This window comes from Lasioglossum baleicum, unplaced genomic scaffold, assembly GCF_051020765.1.
Source record: "Lasioglossum baleicum unplaced genomic scaffold, iyLasBale1 scaffold0063, whole genome shotgun sequence".
In the NCBI taxonomy this organism is placed as follows: domain Eukaryota; kingdom Metazoa; phylum Arthropoda; class Insecta; order Hymenoptera; family Halictidae; genus Lasioglossum; species Lasioglossum baleicum.
The window spans coordinates 479915-499930 of record NW_027469123.1 but is presented as its reverse complement, the minus strand read 5'-3'; the positions used below and the strand labels follow the sequence as shown (position 1 = coordinate 499930).

Here is a 20016-nt window from a genome sequence, read left to right as displayed (position 1 = left end):
TGATCGAACACAATCTTCTCCGGGAACATTACCTTACACCACTCTCTCACTATAGATTATCTGTTTTTGTCAGGAGTTTAATCACGTGAGCGCCGCTTGATTTGATATCCAGAGACTGAGGAATTGTTGGTCGGATTCGAGAACCAATCTTTGAGTGCTAACTCCACCTTATTTGATATCCTCAATCAGTTTTATATCATTTAATAGAATAAATGTATAAGAGTGTTACTGAAGAAGAAGAATGTTGAAAAATGTAAGAGTGTTACTGAAGAATACGTTAAAATAAAAAAATTTATTATTGTATAAGAATTTCCTCTCTCTCTCTCTTTCAGGTCAGGGAAAAAAATTGAAGAATACGTTTTACACATTATTTATTAATAAAAATTACATGAAAAGATCTTTTATAAAAAAGTAGAAATCATATTTGAAGTTTTAAACTATAGCAGTTTTAGATATCCACGAATTATGCGACGCGTCCAACCCTAACCATTTTACATATATTTTATTTCCTTTTCTGCGCAATATTTTTTCAATTAAATATACGTCGGGGTATTTAGCCGCGTGTATCTCGTGTTCATAAAATCCGCCGGCGATAGGATTGTCCTTTGAATCGATCAAGAGGTACGTGACAGGATTCGTTCGTTTCACCGTGATGATCTTAAATATTTCCGTCGACCAGTTCGGCGTGTATCCTTTGTCGAACAGAGTTTTGAATTTGCTGACGCGCACGCGATCGCCCACCTTGAATTTGGCGGGACCGGCAATCTTCACGTTGCTGTACACGGTGGACAGAAGATGCTCAGCATTTTTACGGTTCACATCCGCGGGGCGCATACGGGTGGTACGGTGTTTTCGATTATTGTAGTCCTCGATCAGCGTGGGAAGCGCATCGATCCAACGATATTTTCCGCTCAACGAGAAATATTTCCACATGCTGTTCTTCAACGTGCGGTTGAAACGTTCTACGACGGAAGCTTTCATAGCGCTGAAGGTCGAGTAATGACGGATGTTGTGGTTTCTCAGATATTCTTGGAACTGTGCGTTGTAGAATTCCTTGCCCATGTCGGTCTGCAAGTTGTTCGGAGCTCTGCCATCCTTCTTCAACGCGGACGCGAAAGCTTTACACACATCGCTCGCATTTTTACTCTTCAAAGGAACCGCCCACGCGTATTTGCTAAACACATCGATTATCGTAAGAATGTATCGATGTCCCCGATTATCTCGCGCATATTGCTGAACTTCGACGATATCAGCTTGCCAAAGATCATCGAATCCTCGCACGATCACCCGTCTACGCGGGAAGAAACGTCTCGCCGGGGCGTGCAGCTCTTCTACCAATTTCACTTTTTCTTTACTCATCGCCGATTAGTCTCTTTTCAATCGATTCTTTCCAGTCCTCGAAGCGTCGATGCACTCGACTATCTAGCTCGTCGAAAGCTGCGCGTATCATTTCTTGTTGCTGCTCCTCGATACGTCGCATTTGCACATATATTTCTTCGAATTTCTCGTTTAAACTTTTCTTGAAATCTTCAAATTTCCCAGTTATATTTCCCTCTCCCGTCAGCTCGGCCAATCTCTTGTGCATGCTCTCTCTATGCATTTCAAATCTCTTATCCAATTCCTGACCGGTTTCATAACCGCCAGTTGCGAATTTTTGTTGCATATCCGCCACATTGTTTTCAAGAAGCATCAACTTTCCCTGGCTCAACTTGTCCGCGTTCACCGTGTCCTTCACATCACTGATTTTACCAAGCAGCGTATTCTTCAAGTTTAATAGTCTTCTTTCCAACTTGTTGTCGATTTTATGTTCCACGGCTGAAAGTCTATCGCTGAGTTTATCGGAAAATTTCGCAACAGCGTCCAATTTTTCATGATCCACCCTCTGCTCGTACTTCAATACTTCGATCAACCTGTCCTCGAGCTCGATAAATTTTTCACGGAGAATTCCACCATAATTATGCTCTATCTTCGTTTCAAACTCCGACAGCTTTTCTTGATTCTGTTGCATGCATTCCTCAATGTCTTTCAGTTTCGCCACCATCGATTTATCGGCGAGCTCGTTGTCCGTTACGATTTCATGGATGTGCTCGATCTTGTCTCGCGTGTCGTGAATATCCTCGGCGCTCTTATTAAATTCGTCTGCAAACACTTTTCTCAACAAATCGATCGTCTTATCGACGTAGAGTTTCGTTGCCGAATCGTTCTCGTCGGTTGGTGTCCCCAAATTTTTAATACGTTGAGATTTCGCATCAAAAAATTCGTTGTTGCTAGCCATCGCTTTGCTGCTGGCGACAAGATCATCCACGTAGCCTTTCGTTGCCGCGTCAGTCTTCTTAGCGGGGGCTTTCACATATTGGATAGATAGAAACTCCGCATCGAAGTACGCGTCTTTTTTATCCGTCATGATCACAGCGTGTTTACGTATCGAGCTTAAAAGATCCAACAACAATCTATTGAACGGGATGGGATTGTTCGCTTCCTTGCAATCGAAATTCCGTTCTTCCTTGCCGATATTCGACGTAACGTCCCGAATAACTTTTCTTATAAGTTCGTAGGATGATTTGTTAATGCTCATCGTGATGAGATAGAGAGAGAGAGAGTACGACGTTTCCTTCTTGAATTGCCACCACGCAATGACATGATTCTCACTCTCTCTCTCTCGCTCCTTCTAGGGAGGTGGTGGTGGGGAGATGCCATTGTTATATTTTAGAACTTTCTTAGAAATCTTGAAATGAGACCTGGGAGGGGGAACCTCTGATCTAGACTTACCACACAGTACTTGTTCTCGCTACCTAGATATGGAATCGAGCTCTCACTGCTTTGTCCAGTTTCTTCGTGATTTCTGACCTAAACGTTTCGTTAGAGGTTTTCAGGTCTTTGTCCAGTTTCTTCGTGATCTCGGACCTCAATGTTTCTTCCGATGTTTTCAGGTCTTTGCCCAGTTTCTGCACGATCTGGGACCTCAACGTTTCGTTAGATGTTTTCAGGTCTTTGCTCAGTTTCTCCATGATCTCGGACTTCAACGTTCCTTCGGATGTTTTCAGTTTTTTGTCCAGTCTCATCACATTGTCCAACACGTATATTTCCACCTTTGATTTAACATATTCGTCACCGCGTTTTACAATGTCATCGACGTACGATTTGGTCGTCGCGTGATCGTTTGCGGTGGGATACGCCACACGCTCGATCCCAGCTCCATTCGCATCGTACAAATTAGCGTTGTTCAAACATATTGCGTTATCGTGTACATATTTTTGTAACGAATAGAAAGGAACATCCAACTTTCGCTTGTTCGTTTCACGAAACGATGTACCAAATTTGTTGACATACATTTTTTTAGACTTCTTCGACCGCCTGATATGCTGTTTCCTGCGAAATACCTTATCTCTTGCTACCTTGTGGTTTTCCTACCGTCACCAACTCGTACAACTGCTTTTCGATCCGTAGTATTTGTTGATATATCTCGTCCAGTTTCGTCTCCAGATGATGAAATCTCAGGTTCCAGTTTTCACCGTCGTCTTCTCCTCCCGAGGATATCGTTTGATTCGTTTCGCAGCAATTCAAACGAACGCGCATTTTATCCAGCCGCAACAATGCCACAATTTTATCGACTGACATGTCGTCAACTCGTAAACTTTAATTTATAATTAAACCAGCCTCGCGAAGTTCCTCGATTATCGACATTATTTCGTTGTTATGCCCCGAATGGCCAGCGTTCCTCGAAGCCGTCAACAATCTCAGACGATCGACGAGTTCGTTCGGATCGTCCCAATGCACGTAATCGATTGGATGGTCGGTCACGCGCATAAAAGTTGGAAGCTGAATACCCCTTCCACTTGGCGACGAAAACAACGGTTTTATAATTTTTCTATACTTGAAACCTTTGTTTCCCATTATCTGATTCCCGCGTCGATGCGCTTGTGTAATAACGAGAATTCTTTTGTACGCGTTCTTATCATCCTCGGTGCACGCCTGCTCGTCGGGTACTTTATTGAATATCAATTCGTAAAGACCGCGAGTCCCTCTGTACCGTAGCCCTCTAATGATGATATCATCGTTGTTGGCCACCTCAAACGTTGAATTTCCCAGCATCAGCTTATCGTCCTGCAGATATACTCCGTACACGTTGTCGGAATTTTTCGTTGGGCCGGTAAAAAATTTTTGTAAATATTCGCGCGCCAAAGGTCCGAAATTCTCGGATAGCTGTTGATTTTCCTCGTGATGAATTTCAGGATTTTCAAAAATATTACGCATAGAAGATTCCAAAGATGGAGTGCGCGGTGATTGGAAGGTATCCTCCTCCTCCTGTCGCGGTACCATCATCGGCTCGTCGTCATCGTCGTCGTCGTCGTCGTCGTCAACATATATATTTCTCGAACTGACTTTGTCATTCTTTTTCTTCTTTATTCTTCTTCTTTTTTTCATAATGGACGACGGCGTTCCCTTAATATCCGAGAATCTTCTTTTTTTTCGCAATGGAGACTCCTTAATGTCGTCGAACACGTTGTCGTCGTCGCTCGGTTCGGCGGTAGCTGTATTTTTAACTAACTGTTTCAACGGTTCGACGATCGGTTGTAAATTTGCTTGCAAATTCTCCTGGGTAGCCATTTTCCCAACTTTCAACGCTAAATACTTTTTCCGTATGGTATCGCTGGTCTTCGCTATTTCGTTCGCGATCGAAGCTCGCAGCTTCTTCTCCTTCGACGGCATATCGGAACTCCTCTTCTTCTCCTTCGACGACATATCGGAGCTCCTCTTCTTCGATGACATATCGGAGATGTGACTCCAACGGCTCTTATCGAGCAAATGTGTCCGTTACAGTACGACAAACTCGTTAAATCCGCGTCTGTAACGACCTCGACTGACAGGACTGTCTTTATCGATTACGAGAAATCCATACCTCTTTCGCCAACAATTCATGCATAACGCGCTAAACGTTTCGAACGGCATATCGGTATTTACATGATCCTGATGAACGTGTCGCAGGTTCATGGCATCTTGTTTAAACAGAATCAGCAGATTAGCATTGTCGCGAATTAAATGTTTAGGTATTCTCGCATACGACTGTCCCAGGTAAAAGCAATCGACGTGCGAATGTCTACCCATCGCGAAATATTCTCGCATGATATCTTGCTCATCGCACGCCACATCGTCGAAGATGAATATCGAATCGGGCCGTGCTTCTGCGGGAGGGATTACGTCAACGTTGTCAGCAAACGCGAAGTAGCCCACATCCTTCCCCACGGATGAGAACAGTCTGCTCAAGTATTGGTATTTTGGCTGGCGCAACGATTTCGAGTACACGTATACATTGGCGAATCGTAATCCGTTCGCGCTCTCCAACAGGCTAATCATAACGTTCGTTTTACCACATCCTGACGGACCGCTTATCACACATCGTACATTACCGGGTAACAATGATCCATGTTTTCGCATCGCCTCGGAGTGATCGTCGAACGCGCGACGCGTCGGAACACGAATATCCAAAGATTGCTTTACGAAACGCATGCTTCGATTGATTCGATGGGTGGTGGGTAGTATTTATACGAGAGCTCGAACATTGTTGGTATCAGTCCCCCTCCGACCCCCGTGAAAAAAGGATTCGTGTTCTTTTTTTTAAAAACAGTTTATGCCGCGCCTCGGTAAGGGGCTTTTAAACAGAGCTGTAAACGCGTTACCGTTCGAATTGCATATACCTAGTTATCAATTCTGCGGTCCTGGTACGAAACTGCGTGCACGATTAGCCCGTGGGGACCGTGGAATAAATCCGTTGGAGCGACACAATCGCACCATGGAGGGTCGCGGGTTACGTCTCGCGCCGTATACGCGTGGAGAAGGCTTGAGGAAGGTTAAGAGAAAAAAAAAAAAAGAAAGACAACACGACGACGGACGTCGAATTGACGACAGCGTGTGAAAGATTACCACATTTTCGCGGGGTTTTTATGCGTGACAATTTGCCGGAACGCGCATGGGTAAACGAGCGAGGTATCGTCAATCTAGATAATAGTCGCGGACCCGGAACGCACTGGGTTGCATACATAAAACACGGCTCGCGTGTCAAATACTTCGATAGTTTTGGGAATCTTCGCCCGCCGGTCGAGTTGATTCGCTACTTTGGCGCGAACGCGACAATCTCGTATAATCACAGACGTTTTCAAAACTACGACGAAAGCGTGTGCGGACAACTGTGTGTGAAATTTCTCCGCGAGTCGTAAAGATGCAAAGGTCATTCACGTTCACGTTGTCGGGAAGAAGCAGTATTCTGTCGTCTCAGCACTTTCCACCTATAAATCTGGACAACGACGAATACGAGCTGGGATTGCTCGATTTGCAAACTTATTACACGATACCGAACATCAGCGCTAGCATCGGTAACAATCTATTCTACTTCGGCGACAGAGACGAAGAGATCATCATCCCCGACGGCTCGTACGAATTGGAAGCGATAAACGCGTACTTGAGGCATGAAATACGCACGCGATATCCTCTCAAAGATGCCGATAATGAATATCCGCTGGTCCTGCAGGCTAACAACAACACCATGAAAAGCGAAATTATCAGCAAGTTTCGGATAAACTTTGCGAAGCCTCACAGCGTGGGGTCCATTCTGGGATTTTCCGCGAACCGCGTTTTATCGCCGAACACGTGGCACGCATCGAACGCGCCTGTGAATATCATTAACGTGAACATCATTCGAGTAGAATGTAACGTAACCACCGGATCGTACGACAACGGCAAACTCGTTCACACGATACATGAGTTCGCGCCCAAGGTACCGCCGGGGTATAAATTGTCCGAAACGCCCACGCGAGTCATTTACCTTCCAATCGTTGTGCGAGCAATCGATGATTTAACGATTCGCATCGTGGACCAAGCCGGACGTTTGATCGATTTTCGCGGTGAAGAAATCACGGTACGACTACACATGCGACGAAGCAATGTTAATTCATAACAATACGACCTTGAAGAAGAACACATCAATTCATAAGAAACCAAACGAGTGTAAAAAACTGACCGCGAGAAACGCAGAGTATCTGAAATCTTTGGGATTCGTTGTTAAAAACAAGTGAAAGAGGAAAAAAGTGTTTTTTTCACCATGTTCGAGGACATTTTGAGCATCTCCGAAGCGCCGATCTTCGACAATCGAATAACGAAGATCGAGCTGCACACATACAATCCATATGCCAACACAACGTTTGAAAACAACGATGAGATACGCATACCAATTCAACAGCAAGACTTGTACACGCTCCCGTGCAGAAGCTTCCTATACGTCGAGGGAAAACTTAGTTTGCCTGGGAAACTTGAATTACCAGCGGGATCAACAATCGAATCGGCGGCTCTCGATAACAATGCCGTTGCGTTTATGTTCGAGGAAATACGCTACGAATTGAACGGCGTTGAAATCGATCGGTCCAGAAATCCTGGTACTACAACGACTCTGAAGAACTACGTGAGCCTGTCCACGACGAGAAGCAGCGCGTTATCCAACGCGGGCTGGACGCATAACACCGAGGCGCAGAGGAAAACCGCGACAACCACAGCGGCGATAAACTTCAACTTTTGCATACCTATGAGCATGTTATTGGGCTTCTGCGAAGACTACAAACGCGTTGTAATAAACGCCCGCCACGAATTGATTTTAATTCGCTCGCGTACCAACACAAACGCGTTGTACAGTTCTTCCGAAAATGCGAAACCCGTTCTGGATCTATACAAAATTCAATGGCGAATGCCACACGTCACGTTGGATGAAATAAATAAGCTGTCGATGTTACGTATTCTGGGCAACGACAAGCCGATCGATATGAGCTTTCGATCATGGGAACTGTACGAGTATCCTCTGCTCCAGGCGACTACGAAGCACACATGGGCCATAAAAACAGCTCCGCAAATGGAAAAACCGCGATACGTGATATTCGCTTTACAAACCGCGCGAAAGAATAATTTAACGAAAACAGCTACGCATTTCGATCATTGCGCATTAGCCAATATTCGGCTCTACTTGAATTCGGAAACCTATCCGTACGATGATCTAAATGTTGATTTCGAAAAAGACAAATACGCGCTGCTCTACGATATGTATACAAAATTCCAAGAATCATACTATGGAAACGGCGAGGCGCTACTCAACGTCATAGATTTCCTGAAATACGGTCCATTCATCGTTCTCGATTGTTCTCGGCAAAACGAAGCGCTGAAAAATGCCACGATCGACGTGCGAATCGAATTCGAATGTCGAGCCAACATTGCCCCCTCGACAACCGCATACTGCTTGATGATACACGACTGCATCGTGGAGTACAATCCATTGACGAACATTGTGCGAAAAATTATTTAAACTACCGTTAACAATATTTTAATCGAATAAATGTGAAAATGAATCTTTTAATAAATAAACAATGGAAAAACATCTTTTTATTAATCGAATAAACAAAAAATCTCCTCCATATTTATTTTCACACCGATAAGTATAGTGGTGGGGGTATTATATATACTATAAATGACTCTCTCCCACAGTCGTCGTTATTCAGCGAACGTGTGATCTTCGCTCCATTTCACGGTAAGTACAATTTTTATTTTATACAGAAATCAATCATTGGTTAGAAAACATTTTTTATTTAGATGGCTCAAATCACCCAAATCATTGACATGGATGGATTCATTGTCGAGAGAAAATTTTTATGCAAAGAATTAGCCATTATCAATGTTTACGACGGCTCGTTCGAACTCGCTGAATTTCGTTTGGGAATAAACTTTCATCGTTTATCAGATGCTGACAAAAAGTCGACACGGTACGTAAGCAATTTTGTACACGGGATTCCATTTATCGATTTCGGCTATGAAAAATATCAACAGAACGACGTGTTCGATGTTATACGCAATTTTGTGCGCGATCACGCGAATCCCGTCGTAGCGTACAAAGGTGGGTGTTTCGAGAGAGACATCCTTCGAAAATTAGAAATAAACTCGATAAATTTGGAAAATTTAGGATGTCCAAAATACGATGTATTAGTCCACGATCCCATGTACCGAACTGCTCACGTACCGTGTAAACTTCACTGTTGGACAAAACGCTCTTCAAAACCGTACCATTGCTGTCTGCGCGAAGTGCAAACATTTCGAGCATGGCTAAACAATTATATAAAAAAACGTAACTCACTTCTTTCACCCAGCGTTTTAAAAAAAAAAATGATTGAGATACCGGACCCCACACCTGATTTGCGTCTCGAGCGCGACAGACTCCAAACTTTCCGTTCATGGCGTTATTCACACATCGTCAAACCTGAAGACCTCGCAGCCGCAGGATTTTTCTCCTTGTGCGACGAAGATCTCGTCAAATGCTTCGAATGTGGTATAATGCTGCATCGATGGAAAGATGGCGACGTTCCCATGAATGAGCACCGCATCTGGTCCAGATGCTGCGGATACGTTCACGGGGCGAACTGTGGTAACGTACCGATCGGAGCTAACCCTAGCGCAATAACGCCACAACCGAGAGGGATAGACGTGTGCGGATACCAGGTAAAAAAAAAAAATTTTTTTTAAAAGAAAATTAATTAAGAAATGTTTTTATAAATTAAAAAAATATTTATTTAGGAAGACACCCAGAAACCACGTATGCACAGATTTTTGAGAGAAATGCAGCAGCAAACTAGCAGTCCGGACCACTGAAAGAAAAAAACATTATTTTTAATATTTAATCTTGTATTGTAAAAAAATAAATAATACTTGCCACTCAAATAACGTTGCAATTGATGTAACGAACTCCCCATCCCACTCCTCCACCTCCTCGCGACAGCGACGCATATTTAATCGCCAACCGCGAATAAACACGCACCGTTCGTAGTTTGTATCAAATGTCTGTAAGATAAACGTACAGTGTAAATTTTGTTTGAAAAAAATATTTCACGATAACACAGTGATGAACACACGATACTTACCAGCACGCTCAACAGCTCGTTTAATGACAGATTTTTGTCAACGACCACGAAACGTGGCTCTCGTGGCACCATTATACTCAACATGATTGCAAACTGAAAATGCATTTGACCGTCGCCTCCTTTTAAACACCGGTAGAACACGCGAGATTAAATGAGGAAGGAAATGCAAAACCATAAGAGAAAGATTATTACAATAGGACCTTTCTCACTGTTTTATGAAACAGCGCGATAATTACGTCTTGCAGCTGCACAAAACAGCGGTTTAGATTTTAAGCATAATTAAAAACGCAAGATTAAATGCTGAAGTAAAACCATAAGAGAGATCGCTACAATAAAACCTCTCTCTGTTTTTGATAAAAACAGAGCTATAATTGCATCGAATCTCTCTCTTACAGTTTTTAACTTGGTAGAAAATAATCAGAGGATACCTCTTCTACAATCATATACTCCTAAGAGAAAAAAAGTCTATACCAATTCTGGACCAGGGTGGTTCCCCCGGCTTTATTATTCTCACAATAGAAATACCTCTTCTACAATCATATGCTCCTAAGAGAAATAAAAGTCTCTCTCTCTTTCCCGTAAAGACATGATATAATCCTCACCGAACATGATAAGGAAATTGCTTCACATAATATTGCAACTAATTAGGTCCGGAAAAGATAAGGAAAACCACAAGGACGATGACCCCATCAATCGATCCTTGCAAGACACGATGTGTTCCCCCACCCAAAAGATTGACCTACATAATATTTACAGAATAATAAAACGCGGAAAAAGATAAGGAAACAAAGACGGCACCGGAAATGATAACGATAAGGAAAACCGCAAGGCGCGTCGGAAATCATAAGGAAATGATAATGATAAGGAAAACCGCAAGAAATCAAGATGGCGCCACGCGTCAGAGCCGAACGCTATTTCACGACAACGGAAATTCACTTCCTGAGTTAGAATCCCCATAGGTACACTACTGTTCATAACTGGCACTGGGAAGATCGCAGTGCCACCACTGCGAGGAGGCCCAGGACTCTGCGCGGCATACGCTGGAAGAATGTCCAGCGTGGTCGGCGCCGCGCAGACACCTAAGGGGCGTTATTGGGATGGACCTCTCGTTGTCGGTCGTGGTCGACCACATGATCGGCAGCGAGAGGTCAAGAGCAGCGTTTGCCTCCTTCTGCGAGATTGTCATAACGCAGAAGGAGGCAGCGGAGAGGGAGAGGGAAGCCGACCCCCTCTCCGCCTGGAGGCTAGCATCGGCGGGGCAACCCCGACGAGGCCGTCGGCCCCCTTTAAGGGGCCGCAGACGTAATGGCGGCGGCGGGACTACTTAGTACTTCCACCGCCGCCAAGGGGGGCTGGCCGTTAAGGCGCCCTCGGGGTGGGCAGGTCGTGTTGGGCGAGGTAGTGCAATAATCCCCTCCCAGCCTCTACAAAGATGCGACCTGTCGGTCAACCCCCCTCCTTTTATTTTATAATATTTCATTTTATTCTACATATATTTTATATTCTATATTATAAATTTTATCTTTATCGTTTATTCCCCTTTATTTTGCCCCCCTTCTTATGTTTGTTGTGTTTTGTCCATTGTATTTATTTACTTATTATTATTTATTTATTTATTAACTTTTATTTTATGTATTTTATCTATACACGTTTTCATTTATTGATTTTATCTTTTACTTTATCATATTTTTAAGTTTTATGCGGGTCGACCAGGGGGGTGGGACGGGGGGTGGGGACAGACGCGAGCCGGAACTCGCCTCTGTCCCCTCCTTGTCGCGTGCGGAAAAAAATACAATGCAGTGTGTACGAGTATTTGCACATGTATAAAAATCGGATGGCGCGGTAACAAAAATTCTAAATTATACAGCACAAGTTGCAGCAATGCATGCGCATAAGTTAAATTACCTGCATACCGCCGTTTCCTCAAACTGTGTGTTCATAACTGGCACTGGGAGGATCGCAGTGCCACCACTGCGAGGAGGCCCAGGGCTCTGCGCGGCATACGCTGGAAGAATGTCCAGCGTGGTCGGCGCCGCGCAGACTAAGGGGCGTTATTGGGATGGACCTCTCGTTGTCGGTCGTGGTCGACCACCTGATCGGCAGCGAGAGGTCAAGAGCAGCGTTTGCCTCCTTCTGCGAGATTGTCATAACGCAGAAGGAGGCAGCGGAGAGGGAGAGGGAAGCCGACCCCCTCTCCGCCAGGAGGCTAGCATCGGCGGGGCAACCCCGACGAGGCCGTCGGCCCCCTGTAAGGGGCCGCAGACGTAATGGCGGCGGCGGGACTACTTAGTACTTCCACCGCCGCCAAGGGGGGCTGGCCGTTAAGGCGCCCCCGGGGTGGGCAGGTCGTGGGGGGCGAGGTAGTGCAATAATCCCCTCCCCGCCTCTACAAAGATGCGACCTGTCGGTCAACCCCCCTCCTTTTATTTTATAATATTTCATTTTATTCTACATATATTTTATATTCTATATTATGAATTTTATCTTTATCGTTTATTCCCCTTTATTTTGCCCCCCTTCTTATGTTTGTTGTGTTTTGTCCATTGTATTTATTTACTCATTATTATTTATTTCTTTATTGACTTTTATTTTATCTATTTTATCTATACACGTTTTCATTTATTGATTTTATCTTTTATTTTATCATATTTTTAAGTTTTATGCGGGTCGACCAGGGGGGTGGGACGGGGGGTGGGGACAGACGCGAGCCGGAACTCGCCTCTGTCCCCTCCTTGTCGCGTGCGGAAAAAAATACAATGCAGCGTGTACGAGTATTTGCACATGTATAAAAATCGGATGGCGCGGTAACAAAAATTCTAAATTATACAGCACAAGTTGCAGCAATGCATGCGCATAAGTTAAATTACCTGCATACCGCCGTTTCCTCAAACTGTGTGTTCATAACTGGCACTGGGAGGATCGCAGTGTCACCACTGCGAGGAGGCCCAGGACTCTGCGCGGCATACGCTGGAAGAATGTCCAGCGTGGTCGGCGCCGCGCAGAGACCTAAGGGGCGTTATTGGGATGGACCTCTCGTTGTCGGTCATGGTCGACCACATGATCGGCAGCGAGAGGTCAAGAGCAGCGTTTGCCTCCTTCTGCGAGAATGTCATAACGCAGAAGGAGGCAGCGGAGAGGGAGAGGGAAGCCGACACCCTCTCCGCCTGGAGGCTAGCATCGGCGGGGCAACCCCGACGAGGCCGTCGGCCCCCTTTAAGGGGCCGCAGACGTAATGGCGGCGGCGGGACTACTTAGTACTTCCACCGCCGCCAAGGGGGGCTGGCCGTTAAGGCGCCCTCGGGGTGGGCAGGTCGTGTTGGGCGAGGTAGTGCAATAATCCCCTCCCAGCCTCTACAAAGATGCGACCTGTCGGTCAACCCCCCTCCTTTTATTTTATAATATTTCATTTTATTCTACATATATTTTATATTCTATATTATAAATTTTATCTTTATCGTTTATTCCCCTTTATTTTGCCCCCCTTCTTATGTTTGTTGTGTTTTGTCCATTGTATTTATTTACTTATTATTATTTATTTATTTATTAACTTTTATTTTATGTATTTTATCTATACACGTTTTCATTTATTGATTTTATCTTTTACTTTATCATATTTTTAAGTTTTATGCGGGTCGACCAGGGGGGTGGGACGGGGGGTGGGGACAGACGCGAGCCGGAACTCGCCTCTGTCCCCTCCTTGTCGCGTGCGGAAAAAAATACAATGCAGTGTGTACGAGTATTTGCACATGTATAAAAATCGGATGGCGCGGTAACAAAAATTCTAAATTATACAGCACAAGTTGCAGCAATGCATGCGCATAAGTTAAATTACCTGCATACCGCCGTTTCCTCAAACTGTGTGTTCATAACTGGCACTGGGAGGATCGCAGTGCCACCACTGCGAGGAGGCCCAGGGCTCTGCGCGGCATACGCTGGAAGAATGTCCAGCGTGGTCGGCGCCGCGCAGACTAAGGGGCGTTATTGGGATGGACCTCTCGTTGTCGGTCGTGGTCGACCACCTGATCGGCAGCGAGAGGTCAAGAGCAGCGTTTGCCTCCTTCTGCGAGATTGTCATAACGCAGAAGGAGGCAGCGGAGAGGGAGAGGGAAGTCGACCCCCTCTCCGCCAGGAGGCTAGCATCGGCGGGGCAACCCCGACGAGGCCGTCGGCCCCCTGTAAGGGGCCGCAGACGTAATGGCGGCGGCGGGACTACTTAGTACTTCCACCGCCGCCAAGGGGGGCTGGCCGTTAAGGCGCCCCCGGGGTGGGCAGGTCGTGGGGGGCGAGGTAGTGCAATAATCCCCTCCCCGCCTCTACAAAGATGCGACCTGTCGGTCAACCCCCCTCCTTTTATTTTATAATATTTCATTTTATTCTACATATATTTTATATTCTATATTATGAATTTTATCTTTATCGTTTATTCCCCTTTATTTTGCCCCCCTTCTTATGTTTGTTGTGTTTTGTCCATTGTATTTATTTACTCATTATTATTTATTTCTTTATTGACTTTTATTTTATCTATTTTATCTGTACACGTTTTCATTTACTGATTTTATCTTTTATTTTATCATATTTTTAAGTTTTATGCGGGTCGACCAGGGGGGTGGGACAGGGGGTGGGGACAGACGCGAGCCGGAACTCGCCTCTGTCCCCTCCTTGTCGCGTGCGGAAAAAAATACAATGCAGCGTGTACGAGTATTTGCACATGTATAAAAATCGGATGGCGCGGTAACAAAAATTCTAAATTATACAGCACAAGTTGCAGCAATGCATGCGCATAAGTTAAATTACCTGCATACCGCCGTTTCCTCAAACTGTGTGTTCATAACTGGCACTGGGAAGATCGCAGTGCCACCACTGCGAGGAGGCCCAGGACTCTGCGCGGCATACGCTGGAAGAATGTCCAGCGTGGTCGGCGCCGCGCAGAGACCTAAGGGGCGTTATTGGGATGGACCTCTCGTTGTCGGTCGTGGTCGACCACATGATCGGCAGCGAGAGGTCAAGAGCAGCGTTTGCCTCCTTCTGCGAGATTGTCATAACGCAGAAGGAGGCAGCGGAGAGGGAGAGGGAAGCCGACCCCCTCTCCGCCAGGAGGCTAGCATCGGCGGGGCAACCCCGACGAGGCCGTCGGCCCCCTGTAAGGGGCCGCAGACGTAATGGCGGCGGCGGGACTACTTAGTACTTCCACCGCCGCCAAGGGGGGCTGGCCGTTAAGGAGCCCCCGGGGTGGGCAGGTCGTGGGGGGCGAGGTAGTGCAATAATCCCCTCCCCGCCTCTACAAAGATGCGACCTGTCGGTCAACCCCCCTCCTTTTATTTTATAATATTTCATTTTATTCTACATATATTTTATATTCTATATTATGAATTTTATCTTTATCGTTTATTCCCCTTTATTTTGCCCCCCTTCTTATGTTTGTTGTGTTTTGTCCATTGTATTTATTTACTCATTATTATTTATTTCTTTATTGACTTTTATTTTATCTATTTTATCTATACACGTTTTCATTTATTGATTTTATCTTTTATATTATCATATTTTTAAGCTTTATGCGGGTCGACCTGGGGGGTGGGACGGGGGGTGGGGACAGACGCGAGCCGGAACTCGCCTCTGTCCCCTCCTTGTCGCGTGCGGAAAAAAATACAATGCAGCGTGTACGAGTATTTGCACATGTATAAAAATCGGATGGCGCGGTAACAAAAATTCTAAATTATACAGCACAAGTTGCAGCAATGCATGCGCATAAGTTAAATTACCTGCATACCGCCGTTTCCTCAAACTGTGTGTTCATAACTGGCACTGGGAGGATCGCAGTGCCACCACTGCGAGGAGGCCCAGGGCTCTGCGCGGCATACGCTGGAAGAATGTCCAGCGTGGTCGGCGCCGCGCAGAGACCTAAGGGGCGTTATTGGGATGGACCTCTCGTTGTCGGTCGTGGTCGACCACCTGATCGGCAGCGAGAGGTCAAGAGCAGCGTTTGCCTCCTTCTGCGAGATTGTCATAACGCAGAAGGAGGCAGCGGAGAGGGAGAGGGAAGCCGACCCCCTCTCCGCCAGGAGGCTAGCATCGGCGGGGCAACCCCGACGAGGCCGTCGGCCCACTGTAAGGGGCCGCAGACGTAATGGCGGCGGCGGGACTACTTAGTACTTCCACCGCCGCCAAGGGGGGCTGGCCGTTAAGGCGCCCCCGGGGTGGGCAGGTCGTGGGGGGCGAGGTAGTGCAATAATCCCCTCCCCGCCTCTACAAAGATGCGACCTGTCGGTCAACCCCCCTCCTTTTATTATATAATATTTCATTTTATTCTACATATATTTTATATTCTATATTATGAATTTTATTTTTATCGTTTATTCCCCTTTATTTTGCCCCCCTTCTTATGTTTGTTGTGTTTTGTCCATTGTATTTATTTACTCATTATTATTTATTTCTTTATTGACTTTTATTTTATCTATTTTATCTACACACGTTTTCATTTATTGATTTTATCTTTTATTTTATCATATTTTTAAGTTTTATGCGGGTCGACCAGGGGGGTGGGACGGGGGGTGGGGACAGACGCAAGCCGGAACTCGCCTCTGTCCCCTCCTTGTCGCGTGCGGAAAAAAATACAATGCAGTGTGTACGAGTATTTGCACATGTATAAAAATCGGATGGCGCGGTAACAAAAATTCTAAATTATACAGCACAAGTTGCAGCAATGCATGCGCATAAGTTAAATTACCTGCATACCGCCGTTTCCTCAAACTGTGTGTTCATAACTGGCACTGGGAAGATCGCAGTGCCACCACTGCGAGGAGGCCCAGGACTCTGCGCGGCATACGCTGGTAGAATGTCCAGCGTGGTCGGCGCCGCGCAGAGACCTAAGGGGCGTTATTGGGATGGACCTCTCGTTGTCGGTCGTGGTCGACCACATGATCGGCAGCGAGAGGTCAAGAGCAGCGTTTGCCTCCTTCTGCGAGATTGTCATAACGCAGAAGGAGGCAGCGGAGAGGGAGAGGGAAGCCGATCCCCTCTCCGCCAGGAGGCTAGCATCGGCGGGGCAACCCCGACGAGGCCGTCGGTCCCCTGTAAGGGGCCGCAGACGTAATGGCGGCGGCGGGACTACTTAGTACTTCCACCGCCGCCAAGGGGGGCTGGCCGTTAAGGCGCCCCCGGGGTGGGCAGGTCGTGGGGGGCGAGGTAGTGCCATAATCCCCTCCCCGCCTCTACAAAGATGCGACCTGTCGGTCAACCCCCCTCCTTTTATTTTATAATATTTCATTTTATTCTACATATATTTTATATTCTATATTATGAATTTTATCTTTATCGTTTATTCCCCTTTATTTTGCCCCCCTTCTTATGTTTGTTGTGTTTTGTCCATTGTATTTATTTACTCATTATTATTTATTTATTTATTAACTTTTATTTTATCTATTTTATCTATACACGTTTTCATTTATTGATTTTATCTTTTATTTTATCATATTTTTAAGTTTTATGCGGGTCGACCAGGGGGGTGGGACGGGGGGTGGGGACAGACGCGAGCCGGAACTCGCCTCTGTCCCCTCCTTGTCGCGTGCGGAAAAAAATACAGTGCAGCGTGTACGAGTATTTGCACATGTATAAAAATCGGATGGCGCGGTAACAAAAATTCTAAATTATACAGCACAAGTTGCAGCAATGCATGCGCATAAGTTAAATTACCTGCATACCGCCGTTTCCTCAAACTGTGTGTTCATAACTGGCACTGGGAAGATCGCAGTGCCACCACTGCGAGGAGGCCCAGGGCTCTGCGCGGCATACGCTGGAAGAATGTCCAGCGTGGTCGGCGCCGCGCAGAGACCTAAGGGGCGTTATTGGGGTGGACCTCTCGTTGTCGGTCGTGGTCGACCACATGATCGGCAGCGAGAGGTCAAGAGCAGCGTTTGCCTCCTTCTGCGAGATTGTCATAACGCAGAAGGAGGCAGCGGTGAGGGAGAGGGAAGCCGACCCCCTCTCCGCCTGGAGGCTAGCATCGGCGGGGCAACCCCGACGAGGCCGTCGGCCCCCTGTAAGGGGCCGCAGACGTAATGGCGGCGGCGGGACTACTTAGTACTTCCACCGCCGCCAAGGGGGGCTGGCCGTTAAGGCGCCCCCGGGGTGGGCAGGTCGTGGGGGGTGAGGTAGTGCCATAATCCCCTCCCCGCCTCTACAAAGATGCGACCTGTCGGTCAACCCCCCTCCTTTTATTTTATAATATTTCATTTTATTCTACATATATTTTATATTCTATATTATGAATTTTATCTTTATCGTTTATTCCCCTTTATTTTGCCCCCCTTCTTATGTTTGTTGTGTTTTGTCCATTGTATTTATTTACTCATTATTATTTATTTATTTATTAACTTTTATTTTATCTATTTTATCTATACACGTTATCATTTATTGATTTTATCTTTTATTTTATCATATTTTTAAGTTTTATGCGGGTCGACCAGTGGGGTGGGACGGGGGGTGGGGACAGACGCGAGCCGGAACTCGCCTCTGTCCCCTCCTTGTCGCGTGCGGAAAAAAATACAGTGCAGCGTGTACGAGTATTTGCACATGTATAAAAATCGGATGGCGCGGTAACAAAAATTCTAAATTATACAGCACAAGTTGCAGCAATGCATGCGCATAAGTTAAATTACCTGCATACCGCCGTTTCCTCAAACTGTGTGTTCATAACTGGCACTGGGAGGATCGCAGTGCCACCACTGCGAGGAGGCCCAGGGCTCTGCGCGGCATACGCTGGAAGAATGTCCAGCGTGGTCGGCGCCGCGCAGACTAAGGGGCGTTATTGGGATGGACCTCTCGTTGTCGGTCGTGGTCGACCACCTGATCGGCAGCGAGAGGTCAAGAGCAGCGTTTGCCTCCTTCTGCGAGATTGTCATAACGCAGAAGGAGGCAGCGGAGAGGGAGAGGGAAGTCGACCCCCTCTCCGCCAGGAGGCTAGCATCGGCGGGGCAACCCCGACGAGGCCGTCGGCCCCCTGTAAGGGGCCGCAGACGTAATGGCGGCGGCGGGACTACTTAGTACTTCCACCGCCGCCAAGGGGGGCTGGCCGTTAAGGCGCCCCCGGGGTGGGCAGGTCGTGGGGGGCGAGGTAGTGCAATAATCCCCTCCCCGCCTCTACAAAGATGCGACCTGTCGGTCAACCCCCCCCCTTTTATTTTATAATATTTCATTTTATTCTACATATATTTTATATTCTATATTATGAATTTTATCTTTATCGTTTATTCCCCTTTATTTTGCCCCCCTTCTTATGTTTGTTGTGTTTTGTCCATTGTATTTATTTACTCATTATTATTTATTTCTTTATTGACTTTTATTTTATCTATTTTATCTGTACACGTTTTCATTTACTGATTTTATCTTTTATTTTATCATATTTTTAAGTTTTATGCGGGTCGACCAGGGGGGTGGGACGGGGGGTGGGGACAGACGCGAGCCGGAACTCGCCTCTGTCCCCTCCTTGTCGCGTGCGGAAAAAAATACAATGCAGCGTGTACGAGTATTTGCACATGTATAAAAATCGGATGGCGCGGTAACAAAAATTCTAAATTATACAGCACAAGTTGCAGCAATGCATGCGCATAAGTTAAATTACCTGCATACCGCCGTTTCCTCAAACTGTGTGTTCATAACTGGCACTGGGAAGATCGCAGTGCCACCACTGCGAGGAGGCCCAGGACTCTGCGCGGCATACGCTGGAAGATTGTCCAGCGTGGTCGGCGCCGCGCAGAGACCTAAGGGGCATTATTGGGATGGACCTCTCGTTGTCGGTCGTGGTCGACCACATGATCGGCAGCGAGAGGTCAAGAGCAGCGTTTGCCTCCTTCTGCGAGATTGTCATAACGCAGAAGGAGGCAGCGGAGAGGGAGAGGGAAGCCGATCCCCTCTCCGCCAGGAGGCTAGCATCGGCGGGGCAACCCCGACGAGGCCGTCGGTCCCCTGTAAGGGGCCGCAGACGTAATGGCGGCGGCGGGACTACTTAGTACTTCCACCGCCGCCAAGGGGGGCTGGCCGTTAAGGCGCCGCCGGGGTGGGCAGGTCGTGGGGGGCG

General features: G+C 46.5%; 1 protein-coding gene across 1 annotated transcript; it reads left to right on the top strand.

Moving 5' to 3' along the window:
- The first annotated feature begins 7096 nt into the window (after positions 1-7096).
- LOC143219709 (uncharacterized) lies at positions 7097-8341 on the top strand. The gene has a single exon (XM_076445583.1). It carries the CDS (start codon positions 7097-7099, stop codon positions 8339-8341), a length of 1245 nt encoding a protein of 414 aa, XP_076301698.1.
- Positions 8342-20016: the final 11675 nt, after the last annotated feature.

Coding starts and splice junctions, on each gene's coding strand:
- LOC143219709 (XM_076445583.1), top strand. CDS start 7,097: ATGTTCGAGGACATTTTGAGCATCTCCGAAGCGCCGATCTTCGACAAT.